Source organism: Pelophylax lessonae (assembly GCF_965119305.1).
Source record: "Pelophylax lessonae genome assembly, chromosome: 3".
NCBI lineage: Eukaryota > Metazoa > Chordata > Amphibia > Anura > Ranidae > Pelophylax > Pelophylax lessonae.
The window spans coordinates 600,537,807-600,559,066 of NC_138770.1; the positions used below are offsets into that span (position 1 = coordinate 600,537,807).

Consider the following 21,260-nt stretch of genomic DNA (forward strand, 5'->3'; position numbering starts at 1 on the left):
ATGGAATGACGCCTCCTAGGTCTCTGTCAATAAATCTTACAAGTCCAATAAACGGACAGAATGTGCAAGAAATGCATGGATGTCAGCTGATTGTTCCGCACTTTATCTGATCTTTGCACACACAGAGGCAGATATTAGCCTGTATATCGGAATATATCTTCTATATCCTATGAATACATCTTCTGTGGCTGTGTGACTTCTTCTTGCCTTATCTTGAAAAATACTTTATTCTGGTACCTTAGAGAGGAATATGTGTAATGATTATGTTCAGTATATGAATTTATTTTTTTTTGTTCTGTGCATTTACCTACAGGTCAGGCTGATTGGAGGAGTTGGGACAACCTGTAACACTACTGAGGGTGCAGGAAAAGTTTTTGTTTGGTGATACGAACAATGAACTATTATTTGCTCCCCTTTGGACTGTAAAGAATACCATTAGGCTTCATGTGCTCAAAAAAGCTGCTTTTACTGATATTTTAGCTTTTTTTTTTCTCTACCTCTGAACGGGAAAATTATTTAAAAAAAAAAAAAAAAAAAAGAATAAATAAAGGTAAGGACCTATATATTATAAGGCCTATAAAATAAATATACTTTTTATTATATTATATTATATTATATTATATTATATTATATTATATTATATTATATTATAAGAACTGGTATATTAGAAGGACTTTATAATTAATATAATGTGTAGTAAATTATATTATATTATTTAAAATTACATTATGTTGTATTATATTATAGGGACTTTATAATGAATATACTGTATATTAAAATATATTATATTATATTATCATGGCTGGTATATTATAAGGACTTTATAATATACTGTATATTATAATATATTATATTATACTATATGGACTTTATAATGAATATACTGTATATTAAAATATATTATATTATTGTATATTATATTAACATGACTGGTATATTATAAAGGACTTTATAACTAATATACTGTATATTATAATACATTATAGCATATTATATTAACAGGACTGGTATATTATAATGTCTTTACAATTAATATACATTATATTATATTATATTATATTATATCAACAGGACTGGTATATTATAATGACTTTACAATTAATTTACATTATATGATATTATATTATATTATAGGGACTTGTTTATCATAACTTTGGAGAATTTAGATACGTTTTAAAGCCCAACTACAGAAAACTTAAAAATTATCCACAAGTCTCCTAGGCCTAAATGAGTAATTACCCTTACATTGCGGGCGTACCCCAGTGCATGGGTTAATTGCTCATTTAGGTCTAGGGGACTTGTTAGAGGTGATTACTTACCCAATCCTCCTATACTCCTCTCCGCCATAGTGCTAGACGCCTAGACCCATCCCCGCAGCACCTTTCCCCTTAAGCTGGATACACACTGTACAACTTTTGTTGTTTAATTTCCTTTAGATTTACCTTCAACTATGTAGCGCAAGGGCCTGCCTGACTGCATTCAAACTGAAAGTTTTTAGGTTCGACCTCATATATGGTTTTGGTAAATCCAAAGGAAAAAATCTAAAGGAAATTGTATAGTGTGTATCCAGCTTTCAGTCGTCTGAGGTCCTAACGTGATCAAGCTCAGTGCAGGGTCCATAGCTCTGCACTGGGTGTGATGACACCAAGGGACCGTCTATTGCCAGAAGGTGGGGTAGCGCCATCCGCTGGGGTAGCAAAGAATCGAGTAAGTTAAAGTGCTTCTCTGCTCCTGCAGACAAAATGAGCAGTTAACTCTTGCAGTGCAGGCTCAGCCCCTCAGGCAAGGCATCATTTTCACATTTTCCAGAGTTGGGATTTAAAAAATGTAACTCGTGTGAATAAAAGATAACCATCACCCCTGGCAGTGCTATAGTTTGGCCTGCAGGTAAAGGAAGGAGTTGATATATTGATTACTATCTTTATCAGTATTAGTCACATAGAACGATCAGAATGTATTTATAAAGGTGTTTCTATAACACAGCGCTGTACACATTCAGGGAAATACAAACACCTCCGCCTCACCTTTCCCTTATGGAAGTCACTGTAGCGGTGCCCTATACATCACCGGGAGCCATTCACACTTCACTGGCGACAACGCTCATCTATTTCACCGCCGCGTATTAATAGGCGCTGTCAGACTCAGCAGGGTCCGACCTCCATAACCCCAACTACAATCCTGATTGTTTATTGGTTAACACTTGCTGTGCATTCTCTGCCACCACTGCTGGAGAACAACAAGTACCAGCAAACCCGAGTTGTAACTAAACACTATCTCATAGAAGACATCTGAGGGTTGTAGACAGACCATTAATAAAATTGTTGGTGTCTGCTTTAGGGGGGAAAAAAGGCAAATGTCTTATTTAAAGTGGACCATTCAGTAACTTTACTGTCTGTAAGAATTCATTCCCGATACTCCGTCCAAACATATAAGCAAAAATTAGCGTTCCACCAGTCAACAACTGCACCATCACCCCAAAAATGTATAACAGAAAAAGGGGATATAGGCTAGAGAGGGGGGCTATGCCGGTGCTGTTTCTACCGCCCTGAGAGACAATTTTTTTTTTTTTGTCTCTCAGGGCGGTGGAAACAGCACCGGCATAGCCCCCCTCTCTAGCCTATATCCCCTTTTTCTGTTATGTCCAAACATATATCAACTTTTTTTTTCTTTTTTTGCAGTTTTTTTTTTTTTTTGCAGCTTATTAATAAAATCGAGTCCTTGAGCTTCATTCCAGTGACTTTGATAAGGCTAAGACAATGCAAGCTGTTGGCTGCAGGCAGGAGGAAGCATTCCCTCAGTCTCCTCTCCCCCCAGTGATCAGACTGCAATAGTGTAATTGGTAGCAAGTGACAAGGCAAGAGGCTGCAGCAGGGGCTGATCTGCGTGAACAAATCCCAGAACTGCAAAAGCGATGGAATGTAAATGACTGTTGGTTTGATTTACTAAAACTGGGGAGTGATAAATCTGGCGCAGCTGTGCATGGCAGCCAATCAGCTTCTGACTTCAGCTTATTCAAATAAGCTTTCACAAAAAACCTGGAAGCCGATTGGTTTCTATGCAGAGCTGCACCAGATTTTGCACTCTCCAGTTTTAGTAAATCAACCCCAGATGCCATTTTTGTGCCGTCATCTCAGTCTTGAAAGTATATGGTGACCCTGGGTGATACCTGAACAAGGATGGCACCATGCTTCTGGAGAGAAAAGCAGAGGTAATGGGAGGGAATACCTGAAAGTGCTACACTGACACCTTACCTAGCATAAGTGAATTTAACATAGAAAAATATATCTGCTGTTAGGTCCACTTTAAGCGCCCATTCACACTGGCGCGACACGACTTGCTGGGGCGACCTGTGAAGTCACGGTGCACAGCGTGCACCACGACCTTGGCGCGACTTGCACAGACTTCATATCATTGAAGTCAATGCAGGTCGCCCCAAAGTAGTACAGGACCCTTTTCCTAAGTCGGAGCGACTTGTGTTGCTCCTATTAGAACGGGTCTTGTACTATTCAATGGCGAGCGACCCACCGCGACTTGTCACGCTAGTTCTATATCTTAAAAATTATTTTATATTCCCCGGCCAAAGTCTCTAACCTTGCATTAAAGGGCACCTGTACTGAAGAAGAATGTACACCAGCCTTTATCAACCTTTTCAACACAGAGGAACCCTTGAAATAATGTTCAGGTCTCAGGGAACCCCTACTAAAAATGACTATATCTACATATCATGATACATTAGTGCAGGGGTGTCAAACCCAATTTCATTGTGGACCACATCAGCATTATGGTTGCCCTCAAAGGGCCGGTTATATCTGTAAGATTAGATGTTCAGGGCACCCCACGGCCTCTTACACCCTTACATGAGAGGTCAAGAGCCCCCCACCTTCAGAAGTCAAGAATCACCCACCCTTCCTTACATCACAATGCACCCCCTTACCTTGTGCTGCTGCCAGGAAGAAGATGCAGATGGATCTGGGAGGAAGAAAGTACAGGGTCTGGAGGAGGACCAGAGGAGGACTGGAGTCAGCTTCCAGAGTCTGCTGAATGCTGAGACCTGGGGAGGTAGAGACAAGGTGGTGTTGCGGCTGCACAGAGAGGTGCAGGATCTGTAGGAGGAGTTATACCCTCCTCTCTGCTACAGACTGCTGAGAAGGGGGGGGGGGGTCAAAGACAAGCATTTCTGCAGGTACACAGAGAAGCGCTGGATCTGGCAAAGGAGTTCTGTCCCCTCTGCTGTCAACTACTGAGACGGGGGTGGGGGGGGGTGCTGCAGCTGCAAGAAAGATGTGAGGGCCGCATGAAATGGCCCGAGGGGCTGCATTCAGCCCGTGGGTCTTGTGGCATTAGTGTGATGGTCAGTAGGATGAATGCTCCTTACACTTGTGGACATTGGGAAGAATTACCCCCCTTACAGATAGCTTAAAAGATCAATGGTGTCATTGGGAACTTATGTGAGAGGCAGAAATTGCCCATTGCTCAAGGAACCCCTAGCAACCTCAGGAGGAACCCTGGTGGAGAAACACCGATGTACACTGTCATTGCTGACCTCTTCTTCTGAAAATGGCACTCAGAGGCTCTGACCTCACCACCTCCAAGCTTGTTCTGAATCAAAGACTGAGAAAGAATTGAAGCTGCCGGATTAGCACGGCACCCAGTCTAGGAGCATCTACAGAAGGAGGTCAGCCAAGGACGCCTCTGTGTGTCTTTCAGTACTGGTTTCCTATAGAACTCATGGATCAGAATAGGAATATGGGAGCAGTCATTGCTAATTTGGTTTTTGAAAGCAGAGGTTTTGAGGCTGTCATCCCTATCCTGACCTGCACAGGGGGTGAGAGAATCACTAAGTACCGAAGACTCAATCAGGATGACTCTCCAAAGACAACACCTAGGAAAACCAAGTTTGCAATGGCAGCTATCACATTGCTCTCCTTCAGGGCCGGTGCTACCACTAGGCAAACTAGGCGGCCGCCTAGGGCGCACTACCACCTAGGGCGCAGTCATGGCAAGACAGACATGAGACATTCCTCACCTGTCACCTCCTCATCCCGGTTGATGTCACCTCTAGAGAGGGGGGCACTTTGTATATGAAGGGGTGGGTAGGGTTAAAGGGGGGCAGTGTGTATATGAAGGGGGGTATAGGGTTAAACAGGGGCAGTGTGTACAGGAAGGGGGTGTAGCAAAGTGTAGTGTTAAAAGAGGGGCATTATCAGGGGCAGACTGGTAACGTTTGGCCCAGGGGGCAAGTACAAACCAGATGCCCACGGTGCAGCGACTCGTCCCCCTCCCACTTTCCCTCACCCCCCCACTCTTCCAATCCTCCTCCTGACCCCCATTCCAAGCTTAAGCCCGGCTCCAGATAATCTCTACTTACCGGCTGAATCCGGGTTCCTGACCTGGCCAGCAGGGGGAGGTTGAAGGGAGCTGGGACAGCTCGGTTGGGGCTGGCCGGGGCAGAAGAGTTTCCAGTGGGGCAGGGGCGTAACTACAGGGGTTGCAGGGGTTGCAATCGCTACCGGGCCCATGCTCCAGGGGGCCCGGTAGCAAACCAGTGGGTGAACTTCCAGGATCGCAAAGGTCACACTTGCGACCGGACGCTGGCATTGCACCACTGTGGGGAGGCCCCAAGATTGCAGGAAGGGGGCCCACTGCAGAACCTGTGAAAGAATCCTGCTGCGGGACCGTAATAAAAGGCCATGCAACGAGTGTAAAGAGCCCCAGGATTAGTGGGAAGAGCCCTGGGCTTGAAGGTAAGGGCCCCGGCCAGGGGTCTGGGGGGCCCTTCATGGTTTCTTGCATCAGGGCCCTGAAGGTTCTAGTTACGCCTCTGCAGTGGGGCATGGAACCGGCCTCTGCTCAGACACAGTTTACACCATCAATGCTGGGGGGGGGGGGGGGGGGGGAGGCCTGCGCTCTGTCCTTGTCTTCAACCCACACTCAGTAGGTCAGTGGTGGGGACTTTTTACTTCTCTTCACCAGGAATCCTTTAGGCATGTCTGTGGCAGAAGCAGTGCAGCCTTTTTACGGGGCATCAGAGTGGCCCAGGGAGCAATTGCCCCCCTGCCCCCTGGCCCAGTCCTCCCCTGGGCATTATGTACAGGAAAGGGGGCAGTAATTTTTATTTTTTTGGGGGGGGGGGGGTGCAAGTAGCTGGTCTTGCCTAGGGTGCAAAATAGTCTAGCACCGTCCCTGCTCTCCTTACAGGTCCTCTTTAATAAATAGGGATGAATGTTTCCTCTACAGAGTAAGATCTGCCTGCGGCAAAATTACCTGCAAGCACCGACCACTGGCTGCTGCACAAAACACTCTCTGCTTCAACCTTCTACACCCCAGAGGAGCAGGCTGGCTGACCACAGTGACTGACAAGGCATGCTGGGACTTGTAGTTTCCCATACCATTATAGAGCATACAGTACATACCATTATAGAGTACTAGCACAGGGAACAGTGGTGGTATGCTGGCCCGCCTGCTAATACTCCATAGAGCTCTGCACATACATGCCTGCCTGGCATAGATACCGGTACATTTATGTAACACAGGAGTTATAATACAAACTGTACTCCAGGCATGGCACCAACAATAATACATTACAAATAGAATAACAATAAATAGAGAACTATTAAAAATGTTATTACAATTAGGTAATCATGATAATGGCCCATTTCTTCACAGACCTTCACCAAAATAACAACACACCATGTACCACAAACTGCTGCCTTTTGTACACTGTGTAGTGTACATATGCATTTAATTTCCCAGATTGCTTAAACTATATATTCTGTGCATTTGTTACATTGCCCAGATTGCTGCTGTATGTACACTGTGCTATACATTACATTCCCCAGACTGCTGCTGTATGTACACTGTGCTATATATTACATTCCCCAGACTGCTGCTCTATGTACACTGTGCTATACATTACATTCCCCAGACTGCTGCTGTATGTACACTGTGCTATACATTACATTCTGAAGACTGCTGCTGTATGTACAGTGTTCTATACAATACATTCCCCAGACTGCTACTGTATGTAAAGTGTGCTATACATTACATTCCCCAGACTGCTGCTGTATATACACTGTGCTATACATTACATTCCCCAGACTGCTGCTGTATGTACACTGTGCTATACATTACATTCCCCAGACTGCTGCTATATGTACACTGTGCTATACATTACATTCCCCAGACTGCTGCTGTATGTGCACTGTGCTAAACATTAAATTCCCCAGACTGATGTGCTGTGTGCATTGTGCCATACAATATAATCCCCAGACTACTATATGCTGTGCTATGCATTACATTACCTAAATTGCTTCCCTATATATTTGTACTATGCTATGCATTACATTCCCCAGTCTACAGCCCTGTGTAAGCTGGGCTATGCATTACTTACCCTAGACAGCTGCCCTTTGTAACCAATGCTATAAAATACATTCCCCAGACTGTGGCCCTATGTAAGCTGTGCAATACATTACATTCTCCAGACGTATGCTTTATGTCAGTTGTGTTATGCATTACATATACCAGACGGAGGCCCTATGTAAGCTGTGCTATACATTACATTCTACACACTGCTGTTAATGTAAACTCTGCTATACATTACATTCCCCACACTGCAGCCCCATGTAAGCTGCGCTATACATCACATTTCACAGACTGGTGCCAATGTAAGCTGTGCTATATGTTACAGTCTAATGGGCCATACACACTATAAGATTTTCTGAAGACTTTTTCCTTTAGACTTACCAAAACCATATAATATGAGGTCAAACCTAAACACTTTCAATTTGTATGCAATCTGGCAGGCCCTTCACTACATAGAAAAGGTAAATCTGAAGGAAAAAGTCTTCAGAAAATCTTATAGTGTGTATGGCCCTTAAGACTGCTGAACTCTGTGCACTGCACATTCATAGCATTGGAGCTTTATAAAGAATTTAGTATTTCATTATGTTGCAAGAAGAGGCACACGTTTATAAATATTATAAATACAGTATCAATAGCAACATCATCAACAACAATGATAATATAATTCCCAGTAATGACTCATAATTGTGATAACAGTACACTTCTCTGCTGACCACCACTGTCAATGTAATGACACACCAATTATCACAAATCGCTGCCTTCTACAATGTATGTGCTTTGCTATTCATATTTGCCAAATTGCTGCACTTTACAAACTGTTCTATAAGTTATATAATATAGTACAACTACTACATTATTATATATGTTATATATTACCATCATACAGTTCATTCACCAAACTGCTTCACTCTATATGATGAGCTATACATTATATTATACATTCTATTCCTCAGACAGCTGCACTCCACGGTATATGTTGTGTTATATAATACTTTATACAGTACATTCGCCAAACGACTGCACCCCATATGCTGTGCTATATGTTACATTATACATTCCATTCCATTCCCCAAACTACTGCACCCCATATGCTGTGCTATATGTTACATTATACAATTCATTCAATTCCCCCAAACTACTGCACCCCATATGCTGTGCTATATGTTACATTATACAATTCATTCAATTTCCCCATACTACTGCACCCCATATGCTGTGCTATATGTTACATTATACAATTCATTCAATTCCCCCAAACGACTGCACCCCATATGCTGTGCTATATGTTACATTATACATTCTATTCCATTCCCCAAACTACTGCACCCCATATGCTGTGCTATATGTTACGTTATACATTCCATTCCCCAAACTACTGCACCCCATATGCTGTCCTATATGTTACGTTATACAATTCATTCCATTCCCCAAACTAATGCACCCCATATGCTGTCCTATATGTTACATTATACAATTAATTCCATTCCCCAAACTACTGCACCCCATATGCTGTCCTATATGTTACATTATACAATTAATTCCATTCCCCAAACTACTGCACCCCATATGCTGTGCTATATGTTACATTATACATTCCATTCCATTCCCAAAACTGCTGGACCCCATATGCTGCACAATACATTCCATTATACAATCTATCCCCCAGACTGTTGAACTCATTAAACAGTATTGTATATACTACTCAGAATTTTTTAGGAATTCATTATTTCATCCCATTCAATGAACATGCACATTTTTGCTAGTAATAACAATGTAGCGAACAGCAACAACAATAATATTATCACCAATTATAATAACACAGTGACACTTGTAATCATGTAATTATTTTTTATTATCATTAATTATTTTCTTCCTAATAAAGACTGGAAGCAATTTACAAAACATGGGAAATGTAAAAAAACACCTCGTTAGGATAACAGTCCATAGACAACAGTCAGGGGAAGTCTTTTATTAAACAGAACTCTGCAGAACCCCCCGGGTTACCAGGACTTCCTAAAGCCTTTATCAGAAACTTTTGCCTCCCAGATAAGTTACCACTGACACCAAAGATCTTCTCATCTCTCTGTGAGGGGGACATTTTCCCACTAGCAAACAGTGTAAGGGGTCCCTTCTTTTCTAAACCACCAATCAGAGGGGGCCTTCCCCACTGACCACCAATGTAATGGAGTACTTCACTGACCACAAATAGGAATACTATACTGACCACAAATACAAGGGGTTCTACACTGACCACCAATACAAGGGGTTCTATACAGACCACCAATACAAGAGGTACTACACTGACCACCAATACAAGGGGTTCTACACTGACCACCAATACAAGGGGCTCTACACTGACGACCAATACAAGGGGCTCTACACAGACGACCAATACAAGGGGCTCTACACAGACCACCAATACAAGAGGTACTACACTGACCACCAATACAAGGGGTTCTACACTGACCACCAATACAAGGGGTTCTACACTGACCACCAATACAAGGGGTTCTACACTGACCACCAATACAAGGGGTTCTATACTGACCACCAATACAAGGGGTTCTACACAAACCACCAATACAAGAGGTACTACACTGACCACCAATACAAGGGGTTCTACACTGACCACCAATACAAGGGGCTCTACACTGACGACCAATACAAGGGGCTCTACACAGACCACCAATACAAGAGGTACTACACTGACCACCAATATAAGGGGTTCTACACAGACCACCAATACAAGGGGCTCTACACAGACCACCAATACAAGGGGTTCTACACTGACCACCAATACAAGGGGCTCTACACAGACCACCAATACAAGGGGCTCTACACAGACCACCAATACAAGGGGTTCTACACTGACCACCAATACAAGGGGCTCTACACAGACCACCAATACAAGGGGCTCTACATAGACCACCAATACAAGGGGCTCTACAATGACCACCAATACAAGGGGCTCTACACAGACCACCAATACAAGAGGTACTACACTGACCACAAATATAAGGGGTTCTACACTGACCACCAATACAAGGGGTTCTACACTGACCACCAATACAAGGGGCTCTACACAGACCACCAATACAAGGGGCTCTACACAGACCACCAATACAAGGGGCTCTACACAGACCACCAATACAAGGGGCTCTACATTGACCACCAATACAAGGGTCTCTACACAGACAACCAATACAAGGGGCTCTACACAGACCACCAATACAAGGGGCTCTACATAGACCACCAATACAAGGAGCTCTACAAAGACCACCAATACAAGGGGTTCTACACTGACCACCAATACAAGGGGCTCTACACAGACCACCAATATAAGGGGCTCTACACAGACCACCAATACAAGAGGTACTACACTGACCACCAATATAAGGGGTTCTACACTGACCACCAATACAAGGGGTTCTACACTGACCACCAATACAAAGGGTTCTACACTGACCACCAATACAAGGGGCTCTACACTGACCACCAATACAAGGGGCTCTACACTGACCACCAATACAAGGGGCTCTACACAGACCACCAATACAAGAGGTACTACAATGACCACCAATAAAAGGGGTTCTACACTGACCACCAATACAAGGGGCTTTACACAGACCACCAATACAAGAGGTACTACACTGACCACCAATATAAGGGGTTCTACACTGACCACCAATACAAGGGGTTCTACACTGACCACCAATACAAGGGGCTCTACATTGACCACCAATACAAGGGGCTCTACACTGACCACCAATACAAGGGGCTCTACACTGACCACCAATACAAGGGGCTCTACACAGACCACCAATACAAGAGGTACTACACTGACCACCAATATAAGGGGTTCTACACTGACCACCAATACAAGGGGCTCTACACAGACCACCGATACAAGAGGTACTACACTGACCACCAATATAAGGGGTTCTACACTGACCACCAATACAAGGGGCTCTACACTGACCACCAATACAAGGGGTTCTACACTGACCACCAATACAAGGGGCTCTACACTGACCACTAATACAAGGGGCTCTACACAGACCACCAATACAAGAGGTACTACACAGACCACCAATACAAGAGGTACTATACAGACAACCAATACAAGAGGTACTAAACTGACCACCAATATAAGGGGTTCTACACTGACCACCAATACAAGGGGTTCTACAATGACCACCAATACAAGAGGTAGTACACTGACCACCAATTATAATGGGTTCTATACTGACCACCAATATAAGGGGTACTTTATTGACTAGCAATATAATGGGTACTACACCAACCACCAAAACAAGGAGGTACTACACTGACTACCAATATAAAGGGTACTACACTGATCACCAATACATGGGGTACTACACTGATCACCATTATAAGGAGTACTATACTGACCACAAATAATAGGGATACAACACCAAGCCCCCGCATAGGTGGTACTATACCGACCACCATTATAAGCAGTATTTTACTGATCACCAATACAAGCAGTAGAACACCAACCACCAATATAAGTGGTACTATACTGACCACCAATACAAGGGGTACAACACTGACCACCAATATAAGGAGAACTATACTGACCACCATAATTAGGGGTACAACACCAACCACCAAAGTAAGGGGTACAACACCAATCACCAATATAAGGGGTACAACACCGACCACCAATATAAGCAGTACTTTACTGACCACCAATACTAGGGGTACAACAGCGACCACCAATATAAGGGGTACAGCACTCATCACCAATATCAGGAGTAGAATACTCATCACTAACACAAGGGGTTCTACACCAACCACCAATATAAGGGTACTATAATGACCACCAATATAAGGCGTACTACAATGATCACAAATATAAGGCGTACTTCAATGACCAACAATATAAGGGGTACTATACTGACCACCAATACAAAAGGTGCTACACCAACCATACAATATAAGGTGGGCTACACCAACCACCAATATAAAGCATACTACAATGACCACCTATATAAGGAGTGCTATACCATCTATTAATATAATGGATACTACACTGACCACTGATATAAGGGTACTACACTGACTACCAATGTAAGTCAACACTACAATGTTCGTGCTCTGAGTTTATTTTCAGTTTTTTATTATTATTATCTGCTTACTATTATTACTGAAATCAATTTGTTATATAGAGCAGTCTTGAGTTTTAAATGCACACCACATTCCCTATTCTTTTATTTATTATTATATCTATACCTTGCAGTTATACTAATGTCCTGTGAACTGCAGATAAAATTATTATTATAAGCTAGGGTTCCCTTTAAAGCTAACCATACATTATACAATCTCATTGTACAACCCCCTTTAAATCTACTATTAACTATGTAGTGCAAGGGTCTGCCTGATTAAACAACAACTGAATTGTTTTTTTAGGTTTCTTCTCACATGGTTTTGGTAAGTCTATAGATTGTACAGAGATTGTTATTTCAAAGGTTTCTTCTTGTTAAGAAAGTCTGATGTGGGGTTAAAGTTTTCCAAGGTCTCCTGTGATCTCTGATCAAACCGGTCAGTGGGAACGGCCAGGTTAGTGAATACAAAGACAGGACAGGTTATAATAAGCAGACGTTCCATAGGAATACCATTGGTGGGAACCTATGGGCTTCCTTATATCCTCTCCCCAATGTTACTGTATTTACTCATATATACTCTATTATTATATTTATATTTTATAATTATACTATTATATTGTACTGTATTTCTATACTAATATTATTATATTTATATAATATGATTAGGCTGTTATATACTGTATTATATATATATATATATATATATATATATATAATGATATGAATATACTATTATTGCTGTATTATACTATTAATATTACACGTATATTATTATAATATATATTTTGTTATTTATGATATATGATTATACTATTTATTATGATACCTATTGGATATCTGCTCATCATTGTGAGCTGACAATCATATACATTGTTTTATTCTTTTAATTCATTGTTGATTGGCTGAGGCATGTGACCCGGGGGGCATTATACACCCACTGGGGGGGGGTCACCCATGTGGTCTCAGCCCTGGCACAGCCCCCATTGCTCACCCCTTTTATCACCCCCCAGCCAGCATGAAGGGGTCACTCCACCCAAAACTCACATTCCTGTTTTTGGTGGTCACACTGACCTTTTTTTTTTTTTTTTTTTTTTTAACAAATTCCTCCGGGACTTTTTGGTGGAACTTCTGCTCCTTTGTCACTGTCTCCATTTTGGGGTCCCTCTCTCGGGTCCCTAAAAAGTCCAAAGTGGGGTGAAGTAATACTGGGGTGAGGAGCTGGAGCCCCCAAGAACTACAAGCCCACCACATTCCACCCAGAACTTCGCTATTCCCTGGACTGATCCCTGGAGGGTGACCCTTGTGCTGGGATTAGGTGATGGAGAAGTTGGAGGGATGGGTGGCAGTCTAGTTGGAGGTGACAGGAGTCCAGCCATCAGGAGGGAGGACTCAGCACACCTGTCCAGGTGAGGGGGGGAGGGGATCCCCGGGCTTACCTTGGCTCCTTCCCCGTCCGAGTCTTCGGCTTCCAACTTCCTCCGGCCGCCCAGTAAGAAGATGAGGATGGCCACCCACACCAGCCCGATCAGTGACAGCACCAGCCGGCGAGCCATCCGCCTCATGGTCCGGGGGGGGTCATGGATGCCCGGTGCCTGCCATGTGTGTGCCCCGTCCCGGTGTGCGGATCAGGGTGGAGCTCTCATTCCAGGTGGAGGGAGGACGGGCAGAGCGGAGCTGGCACTGAGCTGTGTGCCCGGCTATACCAGCGGAGGAATGACACCGACACCGAGCAGCGGAGACAAGAATGACGGGGGGAGCGGCGCCCCCTGCCGGACACCGCTGCCACTGCACCCCAACCTTAAGATACTCGCTGTACACGGCGCTCACCTGGGCAGGTAAGGAGCCCGGGGGCCAGAGAAAGTGTCCGGGGGACAGGGAAGAAGTCTGAGGGCCAGGGAAGGAATCCGCAGACCAGAGAAAGTGTCCAGGGGCCAAGGAAGGAGTCTGGGGGCCAGAGAAAGTGTCCGGGGGCCAAAGAAGGAGTTTGGGGGCCAGGAAAGGAACCCGCAGACCACAGAAAGTGTCCATGGGCCAAGGAAGGAGTCGGGGGGTCAGAAAAAGCATCCGAGGGCCAGGGAAGGAATTTGGGGGCCAGAGAAAGTGTCCTGGGGCCAGGGCAGTGGCATCTTAAGAGCATTATCGGCACCTGGCCAATGCAGTGCACTGGGGCTCTGCCAACACAGTCATCCACGAGAATAAAAATGCAAATCATCAATAAGGCGATATTTATTGGTACAGCAGTGCCAGGTTAATGACAGCTTCCAAGTTGGGCGGCTGGGTAAGGTGAACACACACAGGGATGGGAGTCAGACCCGACTGTCCTGTGTGTGCCGTTTCACGTGGAGGCAGACAGGCATTCCTACAGTTGTGGGCTCCCCCTCCATGGGCCAAGCGCAGGGCCGACAGGCGCTTCCCACCTGCTAAGTTTGGCGGCGGAATGCACACAGGAATCTGCAATAATGCTTGACTGGGTCTGGGCCCCCAGGGCAAGTGGGGCCCCCGGGCAACTGCCCAGCATGCCCATTCGGTAAGATGGCCCTGGCCAGGGAAGGAGTCTGTGGGCCAGAGAAAGTGTCCAAGGACCAGGGAAGGAATCCGGGGGCCAGAGAAATTGTTTGGGGGCCAAGAAAGGAGTCTGGGGGCTAGAGAAAGCATCCGGGGGCCAGGGAAGGAATCCAGGGGCCAGAGAAAGTGTCCAGGGGCCAGGGAAGGAATCCACGGACCAGAGAAAGTGTTCGGGGGCCAGAGAAAGCGTCTGAGGGCCAGGTAAGCAATCCGGGGGCCAGTGAAAGTGTCCAGGGGCCAGGGAAGGAGTCTGGGGACCAGAGAAAGTTCCCAGGGGCCAGGGAAAGAATCTGCGGGCCAGAAAAAGTGTACGTGGGCCAGGGAAGGAGTCTGGGGGCCAGAGAAAGTGTCCAGGGGCCAGAGAAAGTGTCCGGGTGTCAGGGAAGGAATCCGCGGGCCAGTGAAAGTGTCCGGGGGCCAGGGAAGGAATCTGCTGACCAGAGAAAGCGTCCGGGGGCCAGGGAAGGAATCCGTGGACCAGAGAAAGTGTCCGGGGGCAAGGGAAGGAATCCAGGGGCCAGAGAAAGTGTCTGGGGGCCAAGGAAGAAGTCTGGGGGCTAGAGAAAGTGTTTGGAGGCCAGGGAAGGAATCCGTGGACCAGAGAAAGTATCTGGGGGCCAGGGAAGGAATCCAGGGGCCAGAGAAAGTGTCCGGGGGCCAGGGAAGGAATCTGCGGACCAGAGAAGGTGTCCGGGGACCAGGGAAGGAAATCCAGGGGCCAGAGAAAGTGTCTGGGGGCCAGAGAAGTAGTCTGGGGGCCAGATAAAGCATCTGAGGGCCAGAGAAAGTGTCCAGGGGCCAGGGAAGGAGTCTGGGGACCAGAGAAAGTGTCCAGAGGCCAAGGAAAGAATCAGCGGGCTAGAGAAAGTGTACGGGGGCCAGGGAAGGAGTCTGGGGGCCAGAGAAAGTGTCCAGGGGCCAGAGAAAGTATTCGGGTTTCAGGGAAGGAATCCGCGGGCCAGTAAAAGTGTCCGGGGGCCAAGGAAGGAGTCTGCAGACCAGAGAAAGTGTCCGGGGGGCCAGAGAAAGTGTCTGGGGGCCAAGGAAGGAGTCTGTGGACCAGAGAAAGTGTCTGGGGTCCAGGGAAGGGGGCCAGAGAAAGTGTCCGGGGGACAGGGAAGGAGTCTGTGGGCCAAAGAAAGGGTCCAGGGGCCAGAGAAAGTGTCTGAGGGCCAGTGAAAGTTGCCGGGGGGCCAGGGAAGGAGTCTGCGGACCAGAGAAAGTGTCCGGGGGGCCAGGGAAGGAGTCTGGGGGCCAGGGAAAATGTCCGGAGGCCAGGAAATGAGTCTGGAGGCCAAAGAAAGGATTTGGGGGCCAGGAAAGGTGTCTGGGGGCCAGAGAAAGTGTCTGGGGGCCAGGGAAGGAGTCTGCAGGCCAGAGAAAGTGTCCAGGGGCCAGGGAAGGAATTCGGGGGCCAGAGAAAGTGTCCAGGGGCCAGAGAAAGTGTCCGAGGGCCAGGGAAGGAATCCGGGGGCCAGAGAAATTGTCGGGGGGGCCAGTGAAGGAGTCTACAGACCAGAGAAAGTGTCTGGGGGCCAGAGAAAGCATCCGGGGACCAGGGAAGGAATCCGCAGACCAGAGAAAAGTGTACAGGGGCAAAGGAAGGAGTCTGGGGGCCAGAGAAAGTGTCCAGGGGCCAGGGAAGGAGTCTATGGACCAGAGAAAGTGTCCAGGGGCCAAGGAAGGAGTCTGGGGGGCCAGAAAAAGTGTCCGCGGGCCAGGGAAGGAGTCTATGGACCAGAGAAAGTGTCCAGGGGCCAAGGAAGGAGTCTTGGGGCCAGAGACAGAACCCGGGGGGCCAGGGAAGAAATCCGCAGACCAGAGAAAGTGTCCGGGGGCCAAGGAAGGAGTCTGGGGGCCAGAGAAAGTGTCCGGGGGCCAGGGAAGGAATCCAAGGACCAGAGAAAGTGTCTGGGACTAGAGAAAGTGTCTGGGGGCTAGAGAAAGTGTCCAAGAGCCAGAGAAAGTGTCCAGGGGCCAGGGAAGGAGTCGGAGGGGGGGGCAGAGAAAGTGTCCGGGGGCCAGGGAAAGAATCTGGGGGCCAGGGAAGGAGTCTGCGGACCAGAGAAAGTGTCCAGGGGCCAAGGAAAGAGTCTTGGGGCCAGAGAAAGCATCCGGGGGGCCAGGGAAGAAATCCGCAGACCAGAGAAAGTGTCCGGGGGCCAAGGAAGGAGTCTGGGCACCAGAGAAATTATCCGGGGGCCAGGGAAGGAATCCAAGGACCAGAGAAAGTGTCCGGGTGCTAGGGAAAGTGTCTGGGGGCTAGAGAAAGTGTCCAGGGGCCAGGGAAGGAGTCGGGGGGGGGGGCAGAGAAAGTGTCCGGGGGCCAGGGAAAGAATCTGGGGGCCAGGGAAGGAGTCTAGGGACCAGAGAAAGTGTCCAGGAGCCAGTGAAAGTGTCCGGGGGCCAAGGAAGGAGTCTGCGGACCAGAGAAAGTGTCGGGGGGGCCAGAGAAAGTGTCTGGGGGCCAAGGAAGGAGTCTGCGGACCAGAGAAAGTGTCCGGGGGCCAGGGAAGGAGTCTGGGTGCCAGAGAAAGTGTTCAGGGACCAGGGAAGGAGTCTGTGGGCCAAATAAAGGGTCCAGGGGCCAGAGAAAGTGTCCGAGGGCCAGTGAAAGTTGCCGGCGGGGCCAGGGAAGGAGTCTGCGAACCAGAGAAAGTGTCCAGGGGGGCCAGGGAAGGAGTCTGGGGGGGCCAGAGAAAGTGTCCGGGGGTCAGGGAAGGAGTCTGCAGGCCAGAGAAAGTGTCCAGGAGCCAGAGAAAGTGTTTCGGGGGCCAGGGAAAGTGTCCAGGGGCCAGGAAAGGCATCTGGGGGCCAGAGAAAGTGTCCGGGGGCCAGGGAAGGAGTCTATGGGCCAGATAAAGTGTGCAGGGGGCCAGAGAAAGTGTCCAGGGGCCAGGGAAGAAGTCGGCGGGCCAGGGAAAGTTACAGGACCAGATAAAAAAGTAATAAACAAACAAACAAAAAAAAAGGAACCTTATTGCAGCTTACAACTTCTTACATACGGTGGCTGCATTCGTTTTCTTTTTAAGCTTTTTTTTCTTAAGTTTGACCTGATGGTCCTGCCAGTAAAAAGTCTGTTGTTTTTCAAAGTCTGTTATTTTTTATCCACTTGCCTACTGGGCACTTTTACCCCATCTCCTGCCAAATCCAATTGTCAGCTTTCAGCGCTGTTACACTTTGAATAACAACTACGCGATCATTCAACACTGTACCCAAACAAAATGTTTCCCACTTTTTTCTCACACAAATAGATATTTCTTTTGGTGATAATTAATCACCACTGGGTTTTTTATTAAAAAAAAAAAAAAAATTTTCGTAGTTTTTTCTCCCTCACTGATATGTGCTGATGAGGAGGCGCTGAAGGGCACTGATGAGGGGCACTGGTGAGGAGGCTTTGGTGGGCACTGATAGGCTCTGATAGGCGGCACTGAAGGTTACTGAGAGGTGGCACTGATAGGCAGCACCGATAGGCCACACTGATGGGAAGTGGTAGGCGGCATTAATAGGCATCACTGATAGGTGATACTGTTGATGAGGCACTGATTAGCAGCACTGGTGGGCATTGATCAGCAGCAGTGGTGGACACTATTGGGACTGATGTCCCTGTAACAGAAGACGGTTACCAGCTTTCTTCTTTTGCGTGAGGAGAAAAAAAGCCCATAGCTAGCTTGTGTTTACGTACTTCCGTGATCAGCTGTCAATGGCTTAAAGCTGATCATGTGGTAAAGGGGTGCTGCGATTGGCCCTTTACCCCGATCTGTGATTAGCCGAGTTCGAAGGACTCAACAATCACAGAGCGTGCCACCTGAGCGCCTCGGGGGCGTGCAAGCAACATGATCATGGGAGGACACCTAGGGACGCTCTCCCGGCAGTGGAAGCCCGCGCTGTAGCCATCTTTCGGCTTTAGTGCAGGCAGAAAGTGGTTAACAGGTCAAACTGTGCTGCGGATGTAGCAGTTAGAGGGATGAGACAAACTATTTATCACTGACAGGGGTGTTTGCAATGATCAGATTTTATTTACTGTATTTATGTAAAACCTTTAATCCATAAAAAAAAATGTCTGTGATTTTAAAGTGTTAGCTGCAGTTTGGCTTTAATTTGTTAGTCACACCCATTTAAATCTGCTGATACATCTAACATTGCTTTCTCCCAAGAATGGCAATGTTGCTGTCCAAAGGTGTCTCCAATGCTCCTCCATACAGAGCATGGCCATCCAAAGTGTTTTACTGGCCGGATCACCAGGTAGAATTAAAGACAAAAAGTCTAAAAATTAAAACAAATGCAGCCACCACATTTAGAGACTGGTAACCTGCAATATATTACCTTCCTGTTTTTGCTTCTAATGCTGCTTTAAGGTGCCCAGGGGCTAGGTAAGGTCCTCGGGGGGCAGGTACTCAGATAGCAAGCAATCGTGCTACAAGTTTGAAAGTGACTTGCTAAACTATTGCTAGACTTGCCAGGCTTCACACGTTTGTTGCACAATTGCAGTAAGTCCGCATTGCATGACTCCAAATCAACTTTCTGTGCAAACATTCTGCAAGTCTGCTGCAAGTTCTGGTTCAGTTATGTTGTGCTATGGTCATCCCACCACAGGGGGCACTGTGACTCGCAGAGCTCTTGCTGTAAACTCACCACTGCAACTTTGCTTTTGCTAGAGACTTGCCATGCAAATTTGCTGCAAATTGGAAAAGAGTCAACTAGTCTAGAACTTGTGCTTCATGAGCTCTGCAAGTGTACAACTTGTCATTAAAAATGTGCAGCAAGTTAACAGACTTACAATTTAACACTGCCACATATTTATGGCAAGTTATCCTTGCTATATGGGTGGGGTGACCAGGGCCAGGTAAAGTGCCAGGGCTAGGTAATTTGCACAGGTAAGGAGCCCAAAAGCTAGGCAAAGTGCCCAAGAGCTAGGTGAGGTGGCCAGAGGCTAGGTAAGGTGCTTAGGGAGCAGGTAAGGAGACCAGGGCCAGGTAAAGTGCCCAGGGCTATGTAATGTGCCCATGTAAGGAGCCCGAAAGCTGGGCAAAGTGCCCAAGAGCTAGGTAAGGTGCCCAGGGACTGCTGAGACCCACGCCAACCTCTCCAAAAGAATATTAAAAGCCCAACTGATGCCTCACATCATGATTCACTCTTTACGAGGGATGCATTACATTGAAAGTTTAGTTGTTTTTAGTAGCTCAGGTGGCAGCTGAAGAGCCAGGGTCCAGATAAGGAGTCTGGTGTAAAGTGCATGGGTAATGTGCCCAGGGGCCCAAGTATTGAGCCTGGTGCCACGTAAAGTTCCCAAGGGCTAGGTAAGGTGCTTGGAGGCTAGGTAATGTGCCCAGGATGGAGATAAGGAGCCCAGGGATAGGTAATGTGCCTGGAGGGCAGGTAAGTAACCAGGAGGGCAGGTAAGGGTTCCACAAACCAGTTAAGGTGCCTAGGGGCCCAGGGCTAGGCAAAGTGCCCAGGAGGCTAGGACCGGCCTCACCACCCTTCCAGAAGAGCATTGAAAGCCCAGTTGATGCCTCCCACCATGATTCACCATGCACTGGGGTTAAGTTAAATTGGGAGTTTTCATTTCCCTGAAATTTCTGCATAATTCAGTAAAACTTTGGCATAATGTATTGGAGTCAACGGTAAAGGTGAAATAAAGGGAATCTCCTCCCTCAAAAAATAAAATTGTGAATTGGAAGTTATTTCTCAATTGGTGCTGTTGCCCATATAAACCAACCCGCATGATTCTTTTATTTTTTCCAGGCAGTTTAGGAAAATGAAAATGTCAGCGCTCATTGGCCGCACTCCAATGGAGGCAAGTTGGAGACAGAAACGTGTTGATTCTCCTTGCTTTTTCCATACCCCTCAACGTTCTGAGAGGAGAAAGGGGATCACTTTTAGAGAAAAGTATGGATGTATGTAAGTAAGTATGTAAGTAAAGGATGCACCTCTGCTATGTCCCCAGTTATGCAGATCATGAAGAAAAGAATACTCCAAAAAATAGGTTTTCCGCACAAGTACTTTCCCCATCCCTAATGTTCCTTTATATAACTTTCATAATAACAAAGGCAGGAATTTAGAGGTCAGATGTTGTACTTAATGTAATATAATAACATTGGTGAAGCAAATGGTACATTTTTATAGAGGTCAATATCACATTATAATGAGGGGGAACTGAGGAGGGCAGATGGATTGGATTACAAAAGAGGGGCAGTCCCT

General features: G+C 46.5%; 1 protein-coding gene across 1 annotated transcript in view; it reads right to left on the reverse strand.

Moving 5' to 3' along the window:
• GALNT14 (polypeptide N-acetylgalactosaminyltransferase 14) overlaps nt 1-14,219 on the reverse strand; it is a 773,014-nt gene extending 758,795 nt beyond the window's left edge. Inside the window, exon 1 of the mRNA XM_082252551.1 lies at nt 13,928-14,219. Coding sequence (XP_082108677.1) covers nt 13,928-14,053 — 126 coding nt within the window. The 5' untranslated portion in view covers nt 14,054-14,219. The remainder of the gene's footprint in view (nt 1-13,927) is intronic.
• Between the last annotated feature and the right edge of the window lie 7,041 nt (nt 14,220-21,260).